Genomic DNA, 25,474 nt, shown 5'->3' on the forward strand with positions numbered 1-25,474 from the left:
GGGGGAGGCACAGGAGCAGAGAGGGGATTGAAATCTGAAGTCCAGAATGGAAACGGAAGCACAGTGACCTGCATTGGTTGATAAAAGGGAAAGAGAGATTCAAAGATGACTGTGGCACCCCATCCTAAGTTTGTAGAATAATGATGATGTCATTCATAAGAAAGAATAAAAGAGGTGAGGTGCTAGTGTGCAGCTGAGGGAAATGATTCAGTGTCACCCCTTCCAGGAGGCTGTCCCCAAGCACCCATTCTCCTTCACCCTTGAGATTCCCTCTAGCTCTGCCCCTTGGCGTTTCTGTCTGGGCATGTGTTTGGGGTGTGAGTTCCCCCCCGCCCCACCGGAAGGTATATGAGGGCTGGACCATGCTTGTCCTGGGACCCCTGCCTAGTGTAGAGCCTGGAAGGCTTAGTCTACTTCCTTTTGACAAAGAAATAGCCTTGCTGAAATCGTAAGAGAGCGGGTTTCCTTTAGCTCTTTGACGCACAAAATGAAACATACACCTGGGTTAAAATATGCAGGAGGTGGGAAATAAACATTCAGTTGGTACTTTAATAATTAAACTCAATTTTGCCACCAGGTGATAACTGCTGCTAAATCAATCAAATATGCATCAAGCAGGCAATCGTGCAGCCAGAACATGATACAACTTGATTGCCTGGAATTGTTAAAAAAAAAAAAAAAAAAAAAAATCAGCGAAGAGAGTAGTATGATCATTAGAATATGTATAAATATCCAAAACCAGTGAAACATGTTACTTAAAGTTTGGCTGTAATGCCCTGATAGTATTAATAACGGCTTTGCTTTTCTTCTACAGCCTTCCTTTTAAGAACCTCATTCTGGTCTGGTTAGTGTCTGTCCCTCATTGCCGTCCTTTCTTCTTTTTAAGATTCAGGTTAACTTCTTGGCATTCCAATGGGTGAAGTAGGGAAAGAGCACATTGGAATGTGGATCAGAAGCCCTAACATCTCGTCCAGACCTCAGCCGTAGCCAGAGTCACCCTTTCGAGAAGGTTGAATAGGTACCACCCGTTTCTTGGCAGGGGAGCGCCAGGTATCCTAAACATTCACACTTCCTCCTCCCAGTGCCTGCCTTTAGTGCAGCCTCTTCTGGCCTGAATTGCATGGGTCTTCCACTGTCTGTCCTGTAGGACCGGAGTAGATCAGATATACACCCGATTTTGTGAGAGTAGATGAGAAGTGTGAAGGGGGTTAGGGAGGGATTAGGCATCATCCTCCTCGTGTGGGAACTTGTACAAGAGTATATCACCCGGAGCGCCGACACCACATTGCGATCCCACCAGTGATGTGTGGAAGGTTCCAGTTTCCCCACGTCTCCCCCGGCTTGGCTATTGTCTGTGTTTTTTATTATAGCCACCCTAGTGGGTTTACAGTGGTTTCTTTGGTTTGCGTTTCCCTAGTGTCTAAAGATGTCGGGCATCTTTTCATGTGCTTATTGGCTATTTGTATATGTTCTTCGGAGAAATGTCTACTCAAATTCTGTGTTCATTTTTAATTGAATTATTTGTCTTTTAATTGTTGAGCTATAGATCTTTATTCTGGATCCTAGACCTTTATCGGATAAGTGATTTGAAAATATTTTCTTCAATTCTGTAGGCTGTCTTTCCTCTTTACTCATAGTGTCCTTTGATGCACTAAGGCTTTTATTTTGATGAAATCTCATTATCTATTTTTTTCTTGAGTTACGTGTGCTTTAGATGTTATATAAGAAATTATTATCTAGCCCCAAGGTCATTAAGATTTACATCTATGTTTTCTTCTAAAAAATGTATAATTTTAGTGCATACATTGGGTCTTTAATCCATTTAATTTTTTTTAACGTTTATTTATTTTTGAGAGAGACAGAGACAGAGTGTGAGCGGGGGAGGGCAGAGACACAGGAAGACACAGAATCCGAAGCAGGCTCCAGGCTCTGAACTGTCAGCACAGAGCCCGATGTGGAACTTGAATCCATGAACTACCAGATCACAACCTGAGCTGAAGTCGGATGCTGAACCGGCTGAGCCACCCAGGTGCCCTGATCCATTTTAAATTAGGTTTTGCATATGGTGTGAGGCAGGCGTCCAACTCCATGAAGATTTGATAGACTTGATCCACCAGCTCAAGGATGTAAGTAAGCACTGTGGGTAATGAACTCTAGGAGCCGTCCTGGAGGGAGAGGAGAGCAATCACTTTCTTCTAGGATTTAGTGCTGACTAAGCATAGTTGTCCTGGTGCTTTAAAGAGAAAAATACAGTGCAATTAGGTTTATAAATTCAACTGGACCCAGCTCGATCCTGTAACCATGCAGAACATACACCTTGCAAATTCTCACACTCTAATGAAGGCGATCTTACCTTCCAAGCAGGAAGTGGATGATATGATGATTTGGATATCTGCAAAAGATGGCCACCATCCAGCAGTGAAATAGCAGGCTTTTGTCCTTTAGTTACCGAAATCAGGGGAACACCTGCAGACTTCAGTGGTGATAACATAACAAGTCCAGGGAGTGCCAGTGGCATTAAAAAAGGAACGGATTGAGAAGAATAAGCTGGCAACTCACAAAGTTAAGAATGGCATAGGGAGATTCCCTTGATGACGTGTGATTGTTTACGAACAACGTTACCTTTTCTCCCTGCGTCGTACCCCTCACCTGGCATTTATTAGCCCTTGCTCTCCGTGGTCTCCTACATTTCTACATGTCTCCTGAACAGAGGTATTGACAGCCCTACCCGCTAAATGCCGATGTTGCTTCAGCTCCAAATATCCCCACAAATTTTGACCCTTGAGTATCTGCCACTGATGTGGTTATTTGCTTTTTCATAGAACTCTGCCTTCTCTGTATCTCTCTCATCTAACACGCCACCCACGGTAGACTCGGAGCTCAGCGTATGTCTGCTGATCTTGAGTGAAATCTGTGAGCGTTCTTCCTTCGATCTGGTTGCAGTTCAGAAAAAAAGATTTAATTGTATCTGTTGGAAATTCTGACCACTTTTCTTGGAACTTGACAAGTAGATTCTAGAATTGATATGCAAGAGAAAGAGTCAAGAATATTTGGGTCAAGACCCTTGTAAAGTGAGCAAGCAGAATCGGAGGTACTTGTCTTGGACCGGTTCAGCGTGCCCGCCTTGTCTCACGCGATGGTAAATCAGTGTAGTATTGGGATCGTGAGAGACGAAGAGATCAATGAAACAGAATATAGAGTTCAGAAATGGAGCCTCGTGAGGCAGAGTGGATAGGCGTTCACCAGATGATTTCCCTTTTCTCCTAGGCATAAACGGAGCTTACGTTCCCCAGCCAGCGGGCCCGTGGCAGAAGTGATGCACTCCACTTCTAGGCCTGACCCATAAAATCCTTCCATGAACAATTCATTTTCTCCCCAGCTGCGTGTTAATGTCTCTTGAGAGACCCAGGGTAGGGCAAAAGCAGGAGATGGAAGGAGCCCGAGTCCCTGCCTGGAAGAGAGCTCCCCAGCACAGCAGATCATCCGGATTCCCTGTGTGAGATGATTCACGATTGACAGAGGAACTTCTGTTATGTTAAATGACTGAAATGTGGGGGTTGTTAGCTTAGTCTAACAATCGGGCCTGTATGGAAGCTTGATACTCAACAGCTGGCAGTGAAGGGCCTGCCCAATGCACGGGGCTGGGATAACTGGCTGTCTATATAGAAACAGCAGGAACAAATTCCATCCCTACTCCATGCTCCATCCCAGATGAATTGATCTAAAGTTAAAAAAAAAGTTTTAAGCCATTTAGAAGAATACACAGAAGAACATCTTTATTATCTCACGTGGAGAAGGAAAAGCTAAGATTCATAAGGTACCCATCAAGTGGAGAAAGAAAGATGGAGAAAATTTAAAATATATACCAATAAAGGATCAGTATCCAGAATATTAAAAAAAAAAACAAAACACAACCTCCTCTATGTCATTTAGAAAGGCAAAATAGTAGAAAAATGAGCGGGCGTCTTATAGAAGAAAAAACTTGAATAGCTAATAACTATATGAAAAACATGTTCCACCTCCCTGCCTCCCCGAGACCTATAAATTAAAACCAATGTCATCAACTAATGAAAGTCTGACAGTCACGACCTGTGGTGGGTGTGAATTGCAACAGGCAATTTTGGAAAGCCATTTTGAACATCTAGGAAAGTTGAACGTGCTTATGCCCTGTGTCCTAACAGTTTCTTTTTTTTTTTTTTTTTAACGTTTATTTATTTTTGAGACAGAGACAGAGCATGAACGGGGGAGGGTCAGAGAGAGGGAGACACAGAATCTGAAACAGGCTCCAGGCTCTGAGCTGTCAGCACAGAGCCCGACGCGGGGCTCGAACTCACGGACCGCGAGATCATGACCTGAGCCGAAGTCGGCCGCTTAACGGACTGAGCCACCCAGGCGCCCCCCTAACAGTTTCAGTCACGATTGGAGCCAGCGATAGTCGGTATCTCTTAAGCGTGGTGTTCCTTTCTGTTCTTATTCTCACCGTTTCCTGGGTCTCAAGTCGCTCAACATATGTTTTAAGGACAATCATACTGGATCTCTTTAGTCTTACATGCGGCTGTTGCTGTCAGATTTATTTCAGTCCTTTCCTTCCTTCTCACAGAGAGCAGCCCATCTGATAGCAATCTCTGGATACTTGGCCAAGTCCTATGAAAAACTGATTGGCTGTAAGGACTGGCCGCTGAGTTGAAAACTAACCTGTGTGTGCTCATAACTGACACAGGAGGGTTCAGTATGCACAGACACCATTCTGTTTTCTTGTGCCCACTCTTGGCATTAACGTTTACAAATTCATTTTCGTTAGCTCTCTCCCTTCCCACAATAGCCCTATGAGGCCCATGCTCAGTATCCCCACTTATAGATGAAGAAACTGAAGTGCAGGGAGGTGGAAGGGGAGGAGATAATATCCACCCCCCTGGTTGTTCTGCTCCCCGGTCTGCGCCATTTATCCAGGTGATAACCTCGATGGTTCAGGCCAGATTCGGGCTGGTTGGCCATGAGAGGACTGGATTAGACACATGAACCGCTTCCACTGACTGAATCCTTTGGAACATTGCTCTGGCTTACACAAGCCGTTTGTTTATTTCCACGTGTTTCCTTCCTCTTAGCAAGCAGTGGTTTAATGTGGCCTGCATTGTGAAGCACCCAGAGCATTTATAGAATTCGGCAGTAATTCCCAAATTCTGCGTACTTTTCGCTTACTAAATAATGAGTCTTTAATTACTGGCTGACTTAAGCTGGTTTTCAAAGAGTGATGCTGTTGACTGCCAGCTGTATCCCACAATGGTGGATAAGAATAGTGTTCTATTTTATTTTATTTTACTTTCTTTTCTTTTTTTTTTTTTTTCATTAATTCAAGACCTCACTCAGAGGAGAGTACATCACCCACGTAGCTTCCTTGACACTTTGTTCTTCAAACAGATGAATTACTTCCCAGCCTGGAAGGCCGCCGAATCTCTAAGTTGACATGTTCTCTGAATAATAAATTTCACATAAGAGGATGACGCCGGATGTAAGAGGGTTTGATGAAAGGACATTTGAACTTTACCAAAGATACAAAATATTTCCCTTCTTAAGAAACGTTAATGAGGAAAAGACCCTGTGAAACTTTTTATGTTCAATTCGGCTTCCAGTACACGTTTTAGTGATAGATTATTCGGGCAGTATGTCAGCAGTAGGCTAAACAGTAGATGACTCCAGGTGAAATATATCCAGTGGCTGAGCCCCCTCCTTCCATCTGAAATGTCCTACAAACCTCCAGACATCCTTTCTACAATTGGACTGGTGAGCTCATCGTATGGTTCAGAAGCTAAGACTTCTTGTCTTGTAGGTGTGTGGCATCCCTTTTCCTGATGAAGTTTCTGGATTAATCATATGCTTCCTTTTCTATCTGATATTCAGGATACAGTGCAGATCCTTTTGGTGAAGTTTCGATGCATTTGTTGTTTGCGTAGATCAAAAGCATTCTCCTAGCCCTGTTTAGAACTATTTAAAACCTTGTGCCGACCTTAAAAGAGCTATAGGACGTAGGTTTTGTGCTGGGAAATAGCACATTCTTTATCTTTCCTTCTCGGATACACTTTTCTTTAGAAACAAAGCAAATCTCACGAATTTTAAAGAGACGCTCGGGTCTTCAGAGGGAGGAAAGCAGCAATCTCTTACCCGAAGTGGGTGAATACAATTCCTGAGTGTTTCGAACACTGAAACCATTTGAATAATGTTATCATTTTTATGCAGACCCTATCTAAATAGAATGTTATGCCTATCCTTTTAAAATGATGAAAACAAAAAATTTAATCTTCTGCTAAAATTCTGTATACTTCTTCCGGCTGTCATTGCATATTTTCCATGGTAGATGGTCACGTTTCTAACTGGATAGCTTAATTCCAAATGAGCTATAGTTCCAGTACATTCAGGCTCTGTTTCGTGGATTAGGGCTCACAGCTATACTCAGAGGCGTATTTAAAGGACTGATGCTTTCACAAGGATTGGATGGTGTTGTCATTGTCTTTAAGAGATTACAAATGCATAAACCATAGCAGTTTGGGGGAAGATCTAGAAGAAAACGTGGGGCCACAACCACCTTGCGTATTTAAACCTGACACATGTCCCAATATGCCATATGCTCACAATGTCAGAGCAGTCATTCATAAACAAACTGTCCCGTAGACACAGAGTGTCTGTATTTCTGTGTTGGATGGCAAACTGAAATGACCAATAAGCGTCTTCTGCCTTTGCCGTCAACTAGGCTCTAATTCAGGGGCTTCGTATTTCGATGAGGCCTCAGCTTTCCAGAAAAAAAAGAAAAAAGCTTTGTGGATTTTGAGGAGATTCTCTGTGCCCATGGTCCTCACCCCTCTGTCTTCACCCCAAGCCTCTTGTTCCGAAGGTAAAATAACTTGGGTAGCAGGGAGTTCTGCACAAGCTCCTTGGACCAGCCGTGCACGTACGGGTCTGATTCTCACCTCTCCTGGGTCACTCACACTGGTTTTATCCTCTGTGAGTCACTAAATAAAGGTGTGTCGTATGCACATTATACAATTATACATCCACATAAACAAATTGTGTGTGTCTGCGCACAGGTGTAAAATCTTCAAAGGCTGCCCTTGTCTTTTATGGAGTCCCTTGCACAGAGCATTGGAATGACGGGCTTTTCTCGGGGCCTAAAGGGAGCTCTTTTCCACATCTGGTCCCAGAGAAAGGCTTTTCAAGGCCACTCACAAAGAGTCAGGTCAAATTCTAAAGCAGATGACGGCGTTACGATTGGTTGGCAATTGCAAATGGCAAGGAGGGCCCAATCCATTTTTCATGAAGTTATAATTAACATCCTGTCTGCCTCCCACAGGGTCAACCTTTGGGAATGAAGACCAGCCAGCTCCGAAGGCGGCTCTGCCTTCCAAAGACGCACCCAAGGGGGCCAGCCGGGCGACCCCTCCAGCGTCCTCCAGTGTGACAACACCCCGCCGAAGTTTGCTTCCAGCGCCCAAATCCACATCTATACCCACTGGTAAGACTGTGTGCCTCGGAGAAGCTCTACAGTGGAGTGCCTTTTCTGCCTTGAAAAGTCTTTTCAGACTCCCCATGTACATCAGTTATTTAGATGGGATGACAGATGAGTTTCAAATGGCATTTAAAATTAATAATAACAATAATACCACTATTTTCAAGGTACTTTCACGCATTCCTGTGTTTAAATTCTCACAGCTTCCTCTCGCTCCTCCCCAGACTCTTAACCCATTGAATCACACAGTTTTGTTTGGGGGGAAAAAAACCAAAACAACAACAAAAAACAAGAATCAAGCTATTTTAAGCCGATTGGCATTTGGCTCTGGAGGCCCATAGGACCAAACTTCTGACTGCTCCTCTGGGAGTGAGTCATGGAACCCTACGGGAGCCGCTGCCTCTAGAAGGATCTGAGAGCTCCCTTCCCCTCTGGCTCCAGGCTCATGCCACCAAAGCTGGAATCCAAACGAATATACCGCCCCCCACCCCCACCACCCGCAAACTTTTTTTTGGAAGATAACTGAGAAACTGTGAACATAGTACTGATATTTTAAGCGTGATGTGGCCATTGTGATTATATTTTTATAAGAGTCTTATTTTAGCCATTCACACGTGAAATGATATGCTGTCTGGGATTTGCTGCAAAGACACTTGGGATGATGGCAGGTGGAGTCAGTTTACCGGTGATGAAACAACACTGACCACAGATCGCTCGTTGTTGAAGTTGGTCAATAGAATAGATTCCACTAACTAGACTGCTCTCTCTACTCTAGCATATACATAAAGTGTTGCATAATAATATGGTAAACTGTGTCAACAGAGTGGCTGCTTTAGTTGAAGGAAGGTTAAATGGAAATCAGGTATGTCAGGTGTGGTAGCAACCCAATCTCACGTGGTTGTACCAATCTCATGGTAGGCCCATGAGAATTTCATTATCGGGCTAGCTGGGTGGCTCAGTTGGTTAAGCGTCTGACTCTTGATTTCAGCTCAGTTCGTGATCTCCTCATTCATGGGATCGAGCCCTGCCTCTGGCTCTGCCCTGACAGCATAGAGCCTCCTTGGGATTCTCTCTCTCCCTCTCTCTGTGCCCCTACCCTGCTCATGTGCTCGCTCCCTCTCTCTCAAAATAAATACATAAAAGTTTTTCAAATTTTCATTATTTTTTTCAAATAGTTCGGCTACATAAGAGATTTCTGAAAGCCATGTGATCTTGATAACAGGAATTCTCTTCCACTTTGCATTACTTCATAAAACATTGTAATGCACTGAATCTAATGTGGTCCTCACAGAAACTCTGAGAAGAAGGCAGAAAGCTTTCTTTTACAAAAGAGAGAAGGACAGACCACAACTCAGAGTGTGAAACACTTGTCCAAGGTCATCTGATGGCATCAGGAAATAAACACATGTTGTGTATGTTTCTAGTGCCTTTTCCATAATATTATCAGTATCAGATGGGGGCTGTCAAAATTCTGTCATCCACAGTGTGTCTATTATAACATCAAGTTTCGTGTTACCACGAAGGTAGCAGTAAGAGAATGGCACCAAGGACTTCTTGCCTCAGGCTACGTCCTCCTTGAGATGGCCTGGTATAGAGTTCGGGGTGATGCCATGACCACTGTATTGGCTTCTGTTACTCCTGGCTCGTAGCTCAGCACCCTGATACGCAATCTGCAGGTTTTCCTTAAAATTCCAAATAATGCCTTTAAGAGAAGTAGGAGCCTTTTCATAGAAGCTGAAATCGTGTGTGTGTGTGTGTGTGTGTGTGTGTGTGTGTGTGTGTGTGTGTGAAAACACTCACCTAGCCCTCCTTGAGTGGAGACGTGTGTGTGATTTTCTCCAGAGGCAAAATTTAAGTCTGTACTTTCTTGGTTCCTTCTTATGATGAGCCATCACTTTCTTTGTCAAAAATTCAAGTATACCTTCTTTCAAGCTGACCTACGAGGCATCCAGTGGATTTACTGGACTTGCTCTTCTAAGTTAAAAACATGATGATGATGGGGCGCCTGGGTGGCGCAGTCGGTTAAGCGTCCGACTTCAGTCAGGTCACGATCTCGCGGTCCGTGAGTTCGAGCCCCGCGTCGGGCTCTGGGCTGATGGCTCAGAGCCTGGAGCCTGTTTCTGATTCTGTGTCTCCCTCTCTCTCTGCCCCTCGCCCGTTCATGCTCTGTCTCTCTCTGTCCCAAAAATAAATAAACGTTGAAAAAAATAAATAAATAAATAAAAATAAAAACATGATGATGATAATTGCTTTCTTCCTTATTCCAGACCAACATACATTGTATTGTTGCTCTTCCTTGACCAGTTCAGTTACTGGGTTCCTGAGTATCTGTGCTAGGGATAGAATAGTCTGGAGATAGAAAGATGAGTGAGACACAGTTCCTGTCCCAAAAAGGTTCACAGGCTGGTGGTAGAGAAGCACAAAAAAATAGTTGCAGAAACATTGTTAAGTGTTATAATGAACTATTATTATACAGTCTAATGTTGATCATCTTGCTTGGCCTCAGCCCAGCCAACCTCATGGAGCGGTTTATGTTGTAGTGCTAGCTGGTCTAAGGTATGTTCTGTCATAGGATGTCTGGGGGGCTCAGTTGGTTGAGCGTGCAACTCTTGATTTCAGCTCAGGTCATGATCCTAAGGTCATGGGATTGAGCTCCATGTTGAGCCCCACACAGAGTGTGGAACCTGCTTAAGATTTTCTCTCTCTCTCTCTCTCTCTCTCTCTCTCTCTCTCTCTCCCTCCCTCTGTCCCCCTCTGACCCTCTCTCCAGCTCGTGCCCCCCCCCAGCTAAAATTAAAAAGGAAGGAAAAAGAAAGATATGTTCTTTCCTTTCCCCATCCATCCCATCCATCAAGAGAATAAGATCAGTGAGGGAGAAGCCATATTTGCTTTGTTGCCTAGCTAGGGTAAGGAGACCACACACATTGCTTAAAATCCCAGAGAAAATGGAATTGAGATGTCAGGGAAAGGTATGGATTGGGAAAATGAAGCCAAAAGCTCATTTTAAAGATGTCAGGACTTTGTCTTCCAAGTTTTATCTAATTCTAACACCTAAAGCTTTCTTGCATTTCAAAGTTATTGCTAAAAGGTGAATTTTATCACTGCACGTTAGCTTTGCATTTATCCCATGGGTTGGAATTTCTAAGTTAAATAAAATCTAGTTTCAGAAATAAAATCAGCTTTCACATTGCCTTGTGTCATCAAAGCTTCTTAAAAAGGAGAAGGTAGGCATGCAGATTACCACTAAATCCCAAATCATTGGATTTCTTGGGACTGTAAGGTGTCTGGGTATGTTAATTACTTAGATAATGCCAACCCTTGTTTTTTTTTAACCCGTGTTGTTGGGAACATTTCTGAACTGCAGTGCTCTGCTTCGTTCCCTTGGCGATTCCAGGCTAATGATGGCAGAGCTCTTGAATCTTTGGGTCATCTGCTCAATTACTGTCATCCGTAATTGCAGATGCAACACGTTTCCCAACAGAAATACCCTGGGAGTGCTTGGGCTGTTGCCTTTATTTTTTATTTATTTATTTTTTAATTTTTTTTAACGTTTATTTATTTTTGAGACAGAGAGAGACACAGTATGAACGGGGGAGGGGCAGAGAGAGAGAGGGAGACACAGAATCGGAAGCAGGCTCCAGGCTCCGAGCCATCAGCCCAGAGCCCGACGCGGGGCTCGAACTCACGGACCGCGAGATCGTGACCTGGCTGAAGTCGGACGCTTAACCGACTGCGCCACCCAGGCGCCCCTGGGCTGTTGCCTTTAACCTAGATTTCATCCTGGTTCATTCATTCAGGAAACATCTAAGTACTTATTTTCAGCCATAGGGTGACTTGGATTCAAGGATAATTAGAAAAGTTCTTGCTTTTAAGAAGCTTACACTATGGTACACCAAGTTATAAACCAATAAGTGGAGTGAGTGCAAGAGATCTATAGTCTTAACAGCTGGATTCTAGTTAATTCTAGCAGACCAAACATTCAGAGTAAAGTGGATTAAGAAAAAATGACCTGAAAAAGTTTAAATTAAATATGATAGGTTTTTATTATTTATTTAATCACTTTCCCTTTGTTGTTTATTTAATCATTTTCTAACTTATTTATTATTTAGTTGCTTTCTGACTTCAGAAAAGATCCAAAGGAGCATGCAGTAAAGGGCACAAAATAACACAGTTGCAAAGATAAAATTCCAATAAAAACAGGAAAATCCTGATGAAACTAGGCTCAGTTTCCTGGCTCAAGAGCAAAAGAAGAAATACAATCAGAGTTTGGAAAAAGAGCATGTCATTTCTTCAGAAGAGAGAAACTTACTTCCTAGCGCACACTTTTAAGATTTAATTCTGTGGATTAAAAAATACATACGTTGAACAACATAGTGGACAACAACTTTGTTGTAAACCTATCTATTGTGATAATAAAATAATTAGAAAAGAGTTTAAAATTTCAGAATAGGGAGGGGCGCCTGGGTGGCTCAGTGGGTTAAGCATCCAACTTCGGCTCAGGTCACGACCTCATGGTTCATGGGTTCGAGCTCCATGTCGGGCTCTGTGCTGACAGCTCGGAGCCTGGAGCCCGCTTCGGATCCTGTGTCTCCCTCTCTCTGCCCCTCCCCTGCTTGCAGTCTCTCTCTCTCAAAAATAAACATTTAAAAAATTTTAAAAAGATTTTGGAATAGGGAAGGCTTTTCTAAACATGATATGAAACCTTGAAATGCTTAAAAACTGATAAAAATAGCTATGTAAAAATTTATAATTTTCCACAATGAAAGACATAGAATTAAGGAGATAGACTGAATGAAAATGCTGCAACAAAGCGTTCAATGAAAATAAATAGGAAAGATACAACTTAATTGGAAAAACAGAAGAGATGAATGGGTAATTCACACAGAAGTACAAAATAGTCAATGGTCATAAACATAGGAAAAGATGTTCAAATGCACTAATAACTAAATGCATTTAGCTTTTTAAATGAGATACCATCTTTTTCATTCAGATTAGAAAAAATTAAAAAGGTTTATCACAGCCGGCATTAGTGAGAACACTGCAAACGAACACTACAGTGTTCGTTAACAGGAATATAAATCTGCCCAAGCTTGTAGAGGACAATTGGTCACCTACAAAAATTTAACCGTATATAATGTGTAATCCAGTGTTTCTGCTTCTGGGAATCTCTCTTACAAAAATTCTTGCTTAGACAGCAATGACATCCAAGTACAACTTTTTTGGCAACAATGATTATAATGTTAAAAAATTGGAAACAATCTAAATATGCATCAATATGGAGATACTTAAATAAGCTATGATACATCTATTCACTAGACTGCTGTATAGTCTTTCAAAAAGAATGATGCGGGCACCTGGGTGGCTCAGTCAGTTAAGCATCTGACTTCGGCTCAGGTCATGATCTCGCAGTTCGTGGGTTCGAGCCCCGCGTCGGACTGTGTGCTGACAGCTCGGAGCCTGGAGCCTGCTTCCGATTCTGTGTCTGTCTCTCTCTCTGCCCCTCCCCTGCTCACACACACACACACACACACACACACACACACATACACACACACTCTCTCTCTCTCTCTCTCTCTCTCTCAAGAATAAGTAAACATTAAAAAAATTTTTTAAATAATAATCATTACCTCATAGATCTCGGTGTGGCAACAACAGAAAGTTCTAGTGTTTAGTGCTAAACAAACACTAGTTAGTTAAAAGATGTATACTGAACATCCTGTCCATGACTGTTGCCAAGAATTTTAGAAGCTTAGCCTTGGTCTTTCAATAGTCCTTTTTCTCAAAATTTTCATGAAAAGTTTTTCTGCTGTTCATGTCAAATACAAAATCTCAGTGGTGCCTTGATCCCTGTAATTCTACATGAATTTCGGCTTTACCCGTTGCCTCTTCATACTTGTTTGCAGTTGTTGTAGCAAATAGGAAAATATTTTCAGTTGAAAATATTGATCTGAAGATAGATTACTTCTGGGTCAATATGCCCTCTGATTCTGTCTTGTTGACGTGATGGATTATAGAAAATACAATTACTTTATTCACCCTATGGTATGGAAGGATTTCCTACGGTTATACAGAAAATGAACAGTTGGTAACTTGTCAGAGGGAAAAAAAAACCCCTCTGGGAATAGTAAGGCTGTCACTCCACTTGTATTATAAAAATTGTTTGACTAATTTAAAAGTAGATTCTTATTTCTGAATTAAATTCCACAAATGTCGGTATTTCTGAGCATAGTGTAATTTAAAAGTACAAGTATCTGGTCAACATTATTAAAGCGTGTCTACCGAGCCCTTCGGCATGTACAATGAGCTGCTGAAACAGATACTCCCACCTTCCCTCCTGTCCGGCCAAACACCATCACCCTTTTCTGAGCACACCTTAAATGAAGAAAGTTGAGGAAGAGCTTGCTGAAATAAAATATTCTGCTTCCGGAAAAGACAGGGCAGGTAAAAGGATTGCTTTAAGTGCTATTGGAATCTTGGCTCTAGATGATTTGGGGGGTTGTTGTTACTGTAGCCTGTAATATATACCCTTTTAACCTAAAAAGCTCCAAGATCGTGTTGTTTTCTAATCACAAGAGTCATGGCATCCCACACACGTGTGTTCACAAACCTCCGGGAGTGGCACCTGAAGGAGACAAGTTGGAAGCAATCAGGCTACGCTGGGCTCTTCAGTATGGAAGGTGTTATTGCTTTGTGTCGACTGCGTTCTCCCTGAGGCTGAGTCTCCGTTGCAATCCCTTATTTGTCACCGTGAAGCCAACAGGGGAACCAGCAATAGGTGGGGGACAGGGGAGCCGATAGTAGAGTAGAAGCGTTTAGAAAGAATCTCTGTTGGAGAAAGATAAAAGCAGTAAATTGGAGACCATTCCTTTGCGTGAGGTCACGGAGACAGGGAAATAGCATGGGGATGATGCATGGAATGTCTGGAAGGAGGATCTGTCCACTTCATCATTCTAAAAGTCGTGTTCCTGGGTGTCCCAGAAGGCCTGTTTGCTGTTCTTTCTGGCCACCAGTGGGGAGGTTCCTAGCGCCTCCCAGCAGCCAGGAAGTGCTGTGATTCACCAGCTGTGACACCAGAGTCAACCCTTAGTTGTCCTGGGGAGTGAGGACGGGTGGAATTTGATTGCGTGAGCATCAGCTGTTTTAGCAAATGTTGACTGAGCCCCTTCTTTGAGTTGAGCCCTGTGCTGGGTAGTTGGGGAAATCATGATGTATGAGACAGACAGTTTTTGCCCCTGTGGATCCAAGGGTATAAACAGGAGAGAAAAACATAGAATCTGTACTTATCAGTACATGATTAATTACTTAATTACAGTCATGCTAAGTGCTGTGAAAGGAAAATGAGTATACAATGAAGGTATATTACACAGACATAATGTAGTGTGCAGAAAACACATAGGCCCAGATCTAAATGATCAGTAGAAGTTGCCAGACCGCAATGGTGGGGAACAGCGTTCCATGCGGGTGAACCATGGGAACTTCCTCTTTGTAAATATTAGAGGTTCCCAAGTCTCCCTCCCCTTAAAATCTTGGATCGGGGCTGCTAACCATTAGATCTGAAATTGAAAATATGTACTCCCTACTTTTTCCCTTCTAACCTTTTTATGGAGGAACTTGCTAGCTGTGAAATAGTCAAAAGACAGCATATGCGAAAAAGAAATTGCATAGAAAATCTGTAGCTGCTTCATCAGTTTCTGATGTTATTGGTGAGTCCACCTTGACTTTAATGATTACATAAAAGTTGTCCCTTCAGGAGCTCATGGGGAGTTTGATTTTTTATGTTGTTGTTTTTTAGGACACTTAAACTCTTGAGTTTTAAGTTTTAAGCTCTTAATAAGTTTTAAACTCTTAATAATCTCATCCTCTATTTCCGGTTTTGTGGTGTGCTATTTAACAATTATAATTAAATGCCCCAGAATGATCTAAGTAAGGGAGAAGATACATTTCTCTTTCTCTGCTGTGTCTCAAATTCTTTCATTAAAACAACAAGAGGGGCACCTGGGTGGCTCAGTCCAGCATTTGACTTCGGCTCAGGTCATGATCTCATGGTTCATGAGTTCGAGCCCCACATTAGGCCCTGCACTGACAGTTCAGAGCCTGCTTGGGATTCTCTCTCTCTCTCTCTGTCTCTCTCTCTCTCTGCCCCTGCCCCACTTGCTCTCGCTCTCTCTCTCTCTCTCAAAATAAATAAATAAAAGCTTAAAAAATATTTTGGGTGATTTGAGAAGCGTTCTGGGACAACCCATAGTACCAGAGGAGAATTTATAAAATGCAGTGACTCACCTTGCTATTCAGCGACCCGCAGGGTGTGAAACTTTTTGTTTTGTGGCAACTCCTCAAAAGTAAGGCACAAAAACCCAACTTCCGTTTAAGAGTATATCCACGGATCTGAAAGGTGACACACCTGGTATTTTGCCCACTCCGTTTGTCAGCCTCGAGGAGCTATGGGAGCCGGCCCAGCCGTAATTAATGCAAATGGTCTTTAGAGCCGTGTTTTCCATTGTGATTTCTGACATTTATGTGTTTCAGCACTCTGCCTACTGTGCCGTAAATGCATTGTTATGCAAATTGCTATCGTGATGTAGCGCGGTCTCTTAGCATGATGAACATGGAACTTTTAATTACATGTCAGCGTTTAAAACTTTTCATTTCCTTCCAGATTCACATATCCTACTAGCTCACTTACACTGATGAAACGCCTGCTCCTAATTACAGTCTTCGTGGGGACCGTCTAAAATGCAAATATAAGAAAGAGACAAATGCCGGTGATCCATTTTCTACGAGGAAGAGTAGCACATTTCTTGGACATTACAGAGCCTTCCTGTCTTTCATTTTTCATCCCTTCATCAGCATATTTGTGTTGAGAACGACTCAACACTGCCCCATGTTACTAATGGGTAATCAGCCCCCCAGCCTAGCCGACAAGAGTCCACATCCCTCCCTCCCGCCCTTCCCCACAGTTGGCAGCCGCACTTCACCGTCGGAACGCAAATCTAGTCCTGTTCCGCCCCCGCTTGGGACGTCTTAGTGGCTTCTCCTTAACCACAGGCACAGACCCCATGTAACTGTAACACGAGGTGAGTCCAGGCAGGGACAACACCAGGTGGAGCTGTCGCACAAAGTAAACTTTATCTGCCGCAAGTCCTAATAGCACTTATTGAGTCCTTACTGTATGCTCAGCCATACCCCTCATCGCCTTGCTTTGTCGCTCGTAACTCTTCTTAACCCCCTTTTATCGACGAGGAAGCTGGATTCGAGAAAGCAAATAATTAGCCCCAGGTAACAGAACCAGATGTCGGGGTTGGACTCAAGCCTGCAGAGCTCCCACGTGCACCCAGGGCCCGTCTCGTAGCCCTGGCACCGGGTGGTCCTGACGGTGATGGCCCTCCTCACCCAGCAGCTGTGGCCAGTGTCACGCAGCAGAGGACCAGCCTGCTCCGGCTGCCAGCATGGGCACTTTTGTGTCCGTGACCTGGGAGAAATGACAAGTTATCGGACCTGTATTTAAAAAATTTTTTTTAAATGGATCCTTTAAAAAAAAGAAATTGGCGACACCTGTTTAGGTTTTAAAAAACAAAAGTCACCTTGGACATCTTTCTGTCTCCACGTGATTTTTATTCCAGTGAATGGAGCGACTTGATGAGTAAGCTGCATTGAATTTCTGGCACATAGAATTTGGATGGCAGAGGAAATAGCTTTTTTTTTAAATTTTTTTTAACGTTTATTTATTTTTGAGACAGAGACAGAGCATGAACGGGGGAGGGTCAGAGAGAGAGGGAGACACAGAATCTGAAACAGGCTCCAGGCTCTGAGCAGTCAGCACAGAGCCCGACGCGGGGCTCGAACTCACACACCGTGAGATCATGACCTGAACCAAAGTCGGACGCTTAACCGACTGAGCCTCCCAGGCGCCCCGCAAATAGCTTTGAAGTTACATGCAGATTCCAGTTGTGGTCACCCCGCTAATGGCTCTGTGACCCTGATCTGATTACTTAACCTTCCTGACCTCGGATGTCTCATTGGAAAAAGGACAGTATAACAACCTTGTTCAGTGATGATTTCATACACTAGTACAGTGCTTATAATCTATAGGTTCTAAACAAGTATTTATAATAAGTTAAGACCGCTGGTAAGTACCATTTGTTGCAGGCTTGATAAGTGCCTGGCATTGTGCAAAGCGCTTTTAGTATATTCTGTTGTACCCTCACAGCAGCCTGTGGGTCCCGGCTACTGTTATTCTTTTCCATTTTACACCTGAGGAAACGGAGCTCAGAGAGTTTAAGTAACCTGCCTGAAGTCATACAACGAAGCAAACAATAGAGTTGAGTGTCTGGACCCCAGACAGATAAGCCCATATATGCTAAGCAACCTCCCCATAGGTCTTGTACCTAACTTCAAAAGACAAGAGTTAAAAAAAAAAAATCCGACCTTCTCTACTGTTGGTGAAGATATAGAGCATGACAAATTGCCACAGTCCTGCCAGGAGACAGGGAAATGGACCCAGCCTCTTTGGAAAACAGTGTGACATTGTCTTACAGTGTTTGCACCTGCCTTAAGTTAGGGCTTCTGCATGTACGTGTATGAGAGATGCATACACACGTGTATCAGGAGACACATACAAGTACGTTCAAAACAGCATTGCTAAAAGTTCCTCAAGCTTCCGTCGGAACAGCTATGCTGTGATATATACACACCGCGGATCCCTCTTTGGCAATGACCGTGGACTAGGGCTGCATGAATGTTACAGTGTTTAGTAAAAATTGCAAGACATAGCATAGTGACTGATTACACCGTTAATAAAGAAGGGCGCCTGGGTGGCTCAGTCAGTTAAGCGTCTGACTCTTGATTTTGGCTCAGGTCATGATCTCACAGTCTTGATATTGAGCCCCACATCTGGCTCCGTGATGGGCATGAAGCCTGCTTAAGATTCTCTCTCTCTCTCTCTCTCTCTCTCTCTCTCTCTCTCTCTCTCCCCCATCTTCCCCTCCCCCTTTCAAAAGTAAAAATAAAGTTTATAAATAGACTTAAGGATATTGCTTAAGGGTGCATGTGGAATAGCAAGGAAAAGCAAGGAATAATGGCTAAAGCATGACAGTGGCTTTCCCGAGTGGGAAGGAGGAAGCTTGAGACATGATAAGCTCTGGGTGCCAGTGATGTTTGAATGTTCTTGTTCTTGACCTGAGTAACAACTTCGTGAGTGTTGGCTTTCAATTACTTGTAAAACTGTGCGACTAAGTTTTAAGCAGTATTTTTCACAACAAAAAGTGTTTAAAACTGTATTATAGTATTTTGTTAAGAAAAGAAATACACACACACACACACACACACACACACACACACACATAACATGGTCTGAAGTAATGCATTTCAGTGGGTTCATAGTGGTTATTCCTAGGTAAGGAAATGGCAAAAATGAAGAAAACATGTATTTTCTCATTTTTCTACAATGGACATGTGTCGTTTTATGAAAAAGGAAATGACTTACTTAAATATTTATTTGCATGTCATGACTGAGTCTTGATCTGTCACCTTATGAGCCAGCCAACTTAAACTGTATGCAATGGCCCATAACAGTTTTACTTCCTGTTTACTTTTCTTTTTCAGTAGTCATCATTCCATTCATTGGCAACCTCGATCTCATGTATGGTTTCCCATTTATAAAAAAAAAAAAAAGAAAGAAAAAAGAAAAGTAGCACATTAAGTATTTAACTGAACAGTGATATTTTTTAGCCTTACATTGGGTTTTTCAGGGGAATTCAGAAATGCTGGAGGGAAACAGTAAGAATATTCACCTTGCTAGTGAAGGGCCAGAGACGAGGTAGGCTGGACCCAAGAAGCAAACAAACCCTCTGGTGTCATATTCCACCCTGCTGGTCCTGCATGGGCTGGCCCTGTACCCCTTGAACCTTTGCACATGATCCCCCACCCGACTGTACCCTTTTCTTCTTGCCGATTCTTCTGCATACTTCACATCTTAGCTCAAGAGTAACCTTCTTGGGAGAAGCCCTACCTCGTTCCTTCTTGGAGCTCCCAGAGAGCAATCTTTCCTCAGGCTCCCAGCTGCCACTTGCTAGGCTATCTTGTCATTACTTATTTACATGTCCCGCTAATTAGTGGATTTCAGAAGGAGGATTTTGTCTTTTCACCTTGAAATCGGCACTAGCTGATATCATGCAAAGTACAGCAGAGCCACCCGGTAAATCTATGATGAATGAAGGAAGGAAGGAATGCAGAGGACTTTTTAAGGAACGAATAGTTCAGAACGTAAGGAAGGGCTGACACAGCCTGTGGAGTAAAACTGCAGAATACTAACATGAGGGCGATGTTTAATACTAAATAGACCGAACTAGGGATTTTTATTTATATGTGGAAAATGTTAGTGCTTAAAAGCACAATTTTGTTGTTATCTCAAATTAATGTGAAAGCAAATCATCGGGTCGAATGAGACCAACAATCCAGACCATTTCTTTCATTTAGGCTCACCTAACCAAAACTGCCACGATAAACAAAACCCTTATGTCTGTTTGTATAATTTCAAAAATATAAAGTATTTTTCCCACCACCACTTACGTATCCACATTTTCTCAGTACCTAATAGATCACGCGGTGTCTTGATTCCCCTGGAGAGCTGCTTGTTTTCTTCTCACAAATCCATCACCTTCAGAGCCTTACTCATTTTGTTTCTAACAGTGTGTAAAGTGATTTCTCATTACTCACTCAGGGCTTGCCTGTTTATTATGTAGGGAGAGAGAGGTGTTGGAGAACAAATAAGAAGGAGACAATAAGGAGAGGTTTCAAAATGTCAGGAATTCATCTAATCTCAAGGCTGATTTCATTTCCCACAGAGTAAGAACATAATTAGTAAGAACAACTAACTCATTTGCTCATAAATGTTTACTGAGTGGGCAATTCTCCTATAATGCATTGTCTAGTGGGAAATACAAACAGGTAGAAGGTCTATAGTATAATAAAGTTGTAGCCACAGAGCATGATAGCAGCATCTAGAAACCTCTAGGTTGAGATCTAAAGGATAAGTTGGAGCAGAGCCATCTGGAGACAAGAGAATGAAGGAAGCTGCTTCAGAATTCCACAAGAGAAGTGACACTAGTCTGAATTAAGTCGCGGTAACTATGAGAAGGGAGGTGGACTAAATTTAAGAGAGCTACATGATTATGTTTCACAGGATTTGGTGTTTTATTGCATGTGAAGAAGTGAGAAAGAGGGAGGGGATAAGGATGAAATCAACATTTCTGGTTTAGGCAAAAAACATTTACTGAGAGAAGACAGGACTGGAAAGAAGTTTTGTTGGGTGACAAGGAGTTTGATTTTGGCTATATTGAGTGTCATGTGCATGGGAGATATCAAAAAAAAAGACATTTATATATAGAATATATATGGAGTACAAATATATACATACATATATATATATATATATACACACATACATATATATGTACACACACACACACACACACACACACACACACACACACACACATATATGGAGGACAAATAGTAGGAGTTCCATAAAAAGGAAACAAAGAAGTCAGAGGGGAGGGAATTAACAAAGTAATACTTCAAGAAATTTCCTAGAACTCATAGGATGACAATTTGCAGACTAAAAGAACCTACCAAGTGCCCAGTACAATTAATGCAAAACGACCCACACCAGGATCCATAGTATGAACTTGCACTGGGAAAAAGAAGACACCAAGACCCTCCCAAGAGAACAAGCAGATCACATACAAAAGGTTGGAACTAGAAAGGCATCCAACTCCTCAATAACAACCCTGTAAGCTGAAGGAGAAATGCATTCACAGTTCTGGGGAAGATGATTATCACATTAGAATTCTGGATTAAGCCAGTCATTTGTATGAAGAAATCTTTAGCCATGAATGATGTGAGATAATTTACCTCCTATGTACATTTCTCTGGAATCGAAAACAAAATGTGCTTTACCCGAATAAGGAAGCAGACCAAGAAAAAGGAAGACATGAGGTCCAGAAAAAAAGGGACCCAATATAGGAAAGAGGCAAAGGAAGGGTGCCCGGTGGCTCAGTTGGTTAAGCATCCAACTTCAACTCAGGTCATAATCTCGCGGTTTGCAAGTTTGAGCCCCACATCAGGCTCTGTGCTGACAGCCTAAGACCTGGGGCCTGCTTCAGATTCTGTGTCTCCCTCCCTCTCTGTCCCTCCCCTACTCACACTTCTCTTTCTCTCTCTCTTTCTCTCCTTCTCTCTCTCAAAAATAAATAAACATTAAAAAAAGATTTAGGAAAGAGGCAAAGGAGTTTCCAGAATTATGACGAAGGGAGGTTTTAGGATGACAGTCCTGCAATAATCATAGAAATTACCAGCTAGAACAAAATGGGGAATTGAGGGCTCCAGGAAAATAAAATGAAACTTTTTACATAATTGTGAGAAGAGACTCATGCTCTGATAGAGAGTTTTGGTGGAGAATTAGCAAAATATATATGGAAATGTAAGTAAATAAAACCAAGGCAGCTGTTAAATCCAGGAAAAACAAAAAGTCATACAAGTAAGAAAATCGCTCAGTTGTGAATAATATTTATGTAATTGTAACAAGATGAACAGTAAATTTTGACTTAACCAAAAATTATGGTACAACTGTATTGATGAGGGAGGTAGTCTAGAAGCAAACCTATAAATATCAAAATTATTATTTTCTGTAATAGGAAGATATTACAATAGTGTCTCAAATGTAAATACCAAGAAATGCCTGGCTGGCTCAGTAGGTAGCGCATGCAACTCTTGATCTCCGGGCTGTGAGTTTGAGCACCACATTGGGTGTAGAGATTACTGAAAAATAAAATCTTTTCAAAAATAAATAATAATTAATTAATTTAAAAAAGAAATAGCAGTGTAAACCTTTACTTAGGTATATGGAGATAACTACTAGCAAAAATAGCTGAAAAATTGAAAGTAACGAATATGAATTGGGCATATGGAGAGTGGGATACTGAGGGTTTTTTTAAAGCCTGTGGAATGATCTTTTAGAAAGGCTCAGATGATGGGGTGCCTGGGTGGCGCAGTCGGTTAAGCGTCCGACTTCGGTTCAGGTCACGATCTCGGGGTCCGGGAGTTCGAGCCCCGCGTCAGGCTCTGGGCTGATGGCTCAGAGCCTGGAGCCTATTTCCGATTCTGTGTCTCCCTCTCTCTCTGCCCCTCCCCCGTTCATGCTCTGTCTCTCTCTGTCCCAAAAATAAATTAAAAAAAACGTTGAAAAAAAAAGAAAGGCTCAGATGTTGAACTTTGTTTTTTTTTAATAGGTTAAAAAGAGGAGAAAGAAAAGATGAGAAAAAATAGAATTGCTGGCCTGTGTTGTGGCTGCAGTTACAGCGGGTGACTATAAATTTGATGGCCCTACCTGTGTCATTATGTCTTCAGCTGGACTAGTGGAAGGTGAGAGTTCAGTTAAGCTAGGGTTAGATTCTGCATACAGTTGTGACCATTGGTGGTTTCTGTGCTATTAGAACAAGAGTGTGAAGGGGAGGATAGTAGAAGTGAAGTACACTGGGATCAACTTTAGATTGGATAAGAAAGGAGGTTGAAGACAGAAAGAGCCTGCTGGCTGGGGGTAAAGGGATTCACAGTCTAGATTAGAGAAATGAACAGCTTGGAGTGGCAATAGAAAAGTGAGACGGCTGGAGGGTAGAAGGTTGTGTCCAAAAGTGGGGTATGTGAATTTGAGAGGTGAAGTTCTGGTTGATGACAGGGTCCAGGGTGATACCCAGAGTTCCTGATCAAAGGCGCCTGGCAGGAGTATCGGATGTCAAAGGAATGAAAAACTGGGATGGCACATGAGTCATGCGAGAGGTCGTTGACATTTCTAGGATGATGGCAGGACCTGGGGTAAGGAGGAAGCCCATACGTGGGGATGAGTGAGAGACAGTAACCTTGCTGCAGGTGACAACAGGGAACAGTGTTAGTGTTGACCAGGCAGAACTGTAGAACCTCAAAGGAAAAGGGCTTTAAAGTGAGTGTGGACGCTTCAAGTTCTGGTGGGATATTCAATAGTTTGAAGGGGACCTCCAAACTCAAAGATAAATTGGGTCAGGAGGGTAAGGACAAGTGGTGACCATTTGAGAAGTTTGCTCTGGGGAGAGATTGACCATGAAAGTGGAAGAGGGGCATTATTTACCAAAGGGTAAGGAGTTCCACCCAGTGTGGACTGAGGGTCAGAGAAAGGAAGGTTGCGTCACAGATAGAAAGGAGGTAAGGATTCACTGACCTCCACATTTAGAAAACAAATAGCTTGAGCCGTTCTCTGGTCTCCCAGCCCAAAATAGAAGACCTTCAGCCTCTTCGTCCTCCTGCCCGCTCCCCTGACTCCACTTTGAGCGTTCTCACCCTGGCCCCATCCTACTTCCTTTTAGACCCTCATAAGGGGTCCGATTCACCTGAATTCATTGTGCTTCTGAGTACAGGTGGGTAGGCAGGCCTTAGGATTCATTATGTCTCAGGGCTCCCTGGGGCCGTTGCAGTACAATGAAACGTAGGCTAAAATGAGGGCGGGAAATCACAGGTTCAGATCTTGGCTCAGCCACATACCTGTAAACGTGGGTATGTTACAACCTCCATACCTTACGTTTCTTCATTTGCACAGTAACGATACCCGTAGCAATAGCAATAGAGTTTAGGAGTGGGGTAAAGTGAGACAATATAGACAGAAGCAGCTGCAAGCTAGTTCCCAGTGTTTATTATTTTTTTAATAATCCTTTTAATGTTTACTTACTTTTCAGAAGTGGGGGGAAGGGGCAGAGAGAGAGCGAGACACAGAATCCCAAGCGGGCTCCAGGCTCTGAGCTGTCAGTGCAGAGCTTGACGCAGGGCTCGAACCCACAGACCGTGAGATCGTGACCTGAGCTGAAGTCAGACGCTTAACCGACTGAGCCATCCAACTAGGCGCCCCTAGTTCCCAGCATGTATAAATGCTAAAGATGTAGACATTCAACGAAAGTATAACCTTTGTGACAGCTCACACCTCTCTCTTTCCCTGGAATAGTACCTGCTGCATATTTGGAGCTTTCTAATGGATGAGCGAGAGCACGTCACGGGGTAGGGTGGGGGGGATATATTTTTTGATGCGTTCCTATCTAGATAACGTTTCTGTGCTTCCTTCTATTCAAACTCTATAAATCTTCCCTTGAAATGTCCCCACATTCCATTTGTCTCATAAGTGACATCAGAATCCCCACTTCCTGGTTACATCATTCATTTTTTCCGGTTTACCTCCTTCCAGTTACGTTGGCACAATAATAATTACTTGCACTGTTGCCACATTCGCATTTCATTTTTCTTCTGGCTCCTCTCTGTCTTCCTTCCATGGCTTTTCATGTTCCTTGTCTGGGAGTGGGTCCTTGGGGCCGGCAAAGGATCAGTCCCATCACCTCGGCTTTGACAGGTGCCTGGCGTAAGAATATTGGACAGATGGGGGATAAAGTCTATTGCTGTGTATATTTCTTTATCCTTTTTGTTTCTTTTCTGACTTATGCTGAGCTCTACTTGCATGCATGTTAAGAGCCTATAAAAAAGTTCCCATTGTTTTTTTTGACATTTTTGGACATTTTTAAAATTTATTTTATGAAACAAGTATATAGCATCCCGGTGACCATGATCTTAAATCTGATTTTTTCCCCCCATTCTGAAGTGCTCAGTCAGGACCCCGAGTGACCCGCTGTCACGTGTCATTTCATTCTGTTTTTAGGATGACAGCCTCACCCTCAGAGCGATCCCATCATTCTCGATTGGGCAGCTTTCCCCATATTCTCACAGCTCCCAGGCACATGACCTCCGCCTCAAGTACCTGTGATGAACGGGGTGTTAGTCACTTTACCATGTCCCGTTCAGGGGTAAAACACGACGTGGGACTTCCCCTGGCAGTTGCCACACTCACTCGTGTCACTGGGGAAGGCCCTGTCCACATGAGAAACTGGCCTTTTACACTACTCTTGTTTT

At 42.8% G+C, this 25,474-nt stretch overlaps 1 protein-coding gene across 2 annotated transcripts in view; it reads left to right on the forward strand.

Annotated features, from left to right (window-relative positions):
- The window catches only part of MTUS2 (microtubule associated scaffold protein 2), a 546,859-nt gene that overhangs the window by 363,709 nt on the left and 157,676 nt on the right, over positions 1–25,474 (forward strand). For both annotated transcript variants that reach the window (XM_040448119.1, XM_040448120.1), the window contains exon 5: positions 7,343–7,504. In XM_040448119.1, coding sequence (XP_040304053.1) covers positions 7,343–7,504 — 162 coding nt within the window. The remainder of the gene's footprint in view (positions 1–7,342; positions 7,505–25,474) is intronic.

Source organism: Herpailurus yagouaroundi, unplaced genomic scaffold (assembly GCF_014898765.1).
Source record: "Herpailurus yagouaroundi ecotype Mexico unplaced genomic scaffold, PumYag 197, whole genome shotgun sequence".
NCBI classification, from domain to species: domain Eukaryota; kingdom Metazoa; phylum Chordata; class Mammalia; order Carnivora; family Felidae; genus Herpailurus; species Herpailurus yagouaroundi.